This window comes from Corylus avellana, chromosome 5, assembly GCF_965113065.1.
Source record: "Corylus avellana chromosome 5, dhCorAvel1.hap1.2, whole genome shotgun sequence".
Classification (NCBI taxonomy): domain Eukaryota; kingdom Viridiplantae; phylum Streptophyta; class Magnoliopsida; order Fagales; family Betulaceae; genus Corylus; species Corylus avellana.
Genome location: NC_142494.1, coordinates 1,247,528 through 1,250,903, shown reverse-complemented (window position 1 = coordinate 1,250,903; position 3,376 = coordinate 1,247,528). Strand labels below are relative to the sequence as shown.

Below are 3,376 nucleotides of genomic sequence, written 5' to 3'. Positions count from 1 at the left end.
TTAACCTTTCTTGTTAAGAGTTTTGATGGTGCAAGCAGAAGGATTCTGGTGGCCACCGATGATGGGATTGACATAAACACATCGGGAAGTAGCAGGGCCATCTTTTCCATTGTATTTGAGGTCTATGTCACGAAGCTCCACATTCTGACATGGTAGTGCCTTACTGCAAACAAGCTTGACAGCGTCCTTAGTCCGAGAAGTGCCTCTTATGTTCTTGAAGCTAACATTGCTGATCTTGACCTTAGAAGGATTCTTTAAAAGTTCAAGAAAACAAATCAGCAAAGTATGGTATCAGTAACATTTCTTTACCTTTAAAACTAAGTTACAATTAGGATTATCAATTTGTGAAACTATTTATGAACCCAATATGCATGAATTCAACACGATATTAATTAGGGGTTTAGGGTTGAAAGAATTGACCAATTTAAATAAGTAGTTTGGATTAATGAAGGAATCAACATGACCTGCACCTAACATGAGACATAAGGGTTAGTAACTTTTGACACGATCTCTAAATCTGACACAAACCCATTTGAAAATTAGCCAGTCAGGAATAAAGTGTAATCTGACCTGTTTAAATAAATGGCTCAAATTAAGGTTGATGAGTCTTATACTTATGTCTTGATAGGACCCGAACTCTATACGTAAACTCGAATTGACACACGAAAACTCGAATAACAAGAAACTTGATCAATGTGATGTTGTAGGTACCTGTGATTTGCACTGATTCCATGGGCAGTACTCTTGGTCTATGAGGATTGGAGTGTCGACGTTATCCATGATAATGTTCTCAAAATGAATATCAGAGGTTGAGCCAGGATACGAATCAGGCCATGTTTTGATTCTCACGCCAGTTTCTGTGTTTGTAAGAGTGCAGCCAATAACTTGGACCCCAGACACAGGCTGTTCATTCTGGTACTTACCAAGACTTCCTATGCTAATTCCATGACCTGGTCCACAATTTACTCCCTGGATAAGTATATCCCGGCTGCCATCACCGAGGGAGACACAATCATCACCAGTTGAAATCTTTGAATTAATCACATTAATCTTGGTTGAATGTCCAATGTGAATTCCGTCAGTATTCGGGCTATTTTCAGGTGCTTTGATGGTAATGTGTTCGAATGTAAGATTTTGACTCCCAAAAACATTGATGTGGAATTGTTTGCTGTTATATGATGTTATATCCCGGACTATTGAATTGGTGACGAAGTCAAACCGTATGCTCTGTTGATTTATGAAACCATAAGCACCACAAAATTTTCATTACTTTTAGGTAATGGGTAAACAAACGATGGCATTTGTACATGGATAAAGTTTTTTTCCAAACTAGCTAAGTTGAAGAAAATTCCTTCAACTTAGTGTGAGAATCATAAATTTTAAAGACAAATGTCAACCTAATAGACTAGTTTAATTGAAAGAAAACTTTATCCATTGTACTGTATATAACTAAGGTAGAATTAAACTTACAATGGGAAGATAGATGCAGTAGCTATTTTTTGAACAATCACTTCTACCCCAAGCGGTTCCTCCTTGGCCATCAAAATCTCCAGTGCCTGACACAGTTAAGTGGTCGATACGTTCAAAACCGATCCAGGAATCCCCCTTGAAATATTTGGGGTCTCCTGGGGAATGTATGCTTCCTAGAACATTAAACTCTATAGGACCCTTGCAAGGGCCATTAAAATTTACTGCGCCAACCCTGTATATTGCTTCTGGAACCACAACTTTACTTGAACCTGGATATGCACATGCATCTTTCCAAGCTTGTGTCACAGCCTAAAGACAAAAGGAATGATCAAATTGTGATTTTTAGCATGCAATATTTCTGAGAAAACATATTTAACTTACATCATAATTAAGGAGAATTAATGGAATTGTGCATCCATACCTCGGTGATATCAACATTAGGCTTTGCTCCATAATTTCTCACATCAAAGACTTTGGTTTGGGCATTAATAGTTCTAGTGGAAGTTAACAATATTAATAGCAATGATATTGTCGCAACATTCAATTCTAAACCCATATTTACACTTCTTTTCTTCTTAATTTGCTTAGTGTAAATTAATATTGGGTTTAGAAGAATGATGAATATTCCCATTTTTTTTTAGCCATTTATAGCACAATGCAAAAGCTCAGCACCATTAAAATTTGTAACTAATTTCTACCCACCATTGTGCAGTTAATTTCTTTGACAGTCCAGTTGTAAGATTTTAGTTTTAATTGAATTTTTTCCTATTAATAGTCTTCTCTTGCATGCTTCCTCCCATTGATAACAGTCTACTGCAATAATATGTTTTCCTGGTAAAAAAACAAAAAAAAATACTGACATTTGTCCTTCAATTATTTTCTTGTTGAGAATATTAATCTAAAAGGCTCTCTTTTTACTAAGAGAATATTCATATTTTTACCCTTCACCCAAATTAAAGATATACAATTAATTATGGCCAGTAAACGAAGAAAGCCGCTGACCTACACGCTTGGGCTCACCTTAGATAAACTTAATTCAATCTCAGTTAATTTAATAATTGAGTCAACCGTGAATACAGAATCATGTTTGATTTTTAAACGATATATACTTGTATAACTCAAACTCAATTAATCAACACAAATCATATGAGCTCAACTCGACTCATTGGTTCGTATGTGTGTGTCTATATATATATATATTAATAAAAATTTCAGCCGCCTCTATTTTTCTCAAAAGAAATCTCTACAACTGTTTTTCTCTACAACTCCATACGGTTACAAGGATATCAAAAAGTGTTTTCTACCTCTCCAAAATCCATTTTCACGTAACGTAATCATTCCTAATTTGTTTTTCTCTTTAATTACCCTTTGCTTCCAAGAACATGTATATATATATATGATAGATTATATATTAAAGGGTATATCGGATCATTTTATTTGAATCAAGATTGTAGGATAATTGCTAAAACACATGGAGCATACGACTCGATACGCACAGTTTCTGCACCAAGTCAGAATAATATGATTCTATGATGCCTTAGGTTTTCTGTATTTGAAGCAATTAATTTTTAAGAATAGTTTTGGGGGTTAACAAAATTTCATGCATTTTTTAGGTCATTTGATATAAGTTTCGAATTTTCAAAGCTAGGGTTAGTGGTCTCTCATTAAGCAGGCAGAAACCGGTGGCCAGTGAGTAGTTCTGGATTTCTTGAGACATATTTGGTTGGATTTAGGTTCTGAAATGTGTTGGAGTTATTATTAAAGGTTTATTAATCTACCATAATTTATTTGATGATTTTATAGGCTGGGATTGAGGGTCATATAAATATGAAAAAATGGAATCAGAATTTAGATTGTTGCAGTTGTGCCGTAGAAATGCATAGAATTTTTTATATGTAGTAACCTA

The 3,376-nt window shown here is 34.7% G+C and overlaps 1 protein-coding gene across 1 annotated transcript; it reads right to left on the bottom strand.

Annotated features, from left to right (window-relative positions):
* LOC132180680 (exopolygalacturonase-like) lies at positions 1-2,026 on the bottom strand. The gene is made up of 4 exons (XM_059593583.1): positions 1,892-2,026; positions 1,471-1,779; positions 712-1,227; positions 1-252 (listed from the first exon to the last, which is right to left on the bottom strand). The coding sequence occupies exons 1-4, from the start codon at positions 2,024-2,026 to the stop codon at positions 1-3; spliced, it is 1,212 nt and encodes a 403-aa protein (XP_059449566.1).
* Between the last annotated feature and the right edge of the window lie 1,350 nt (positions 2,027-3,376).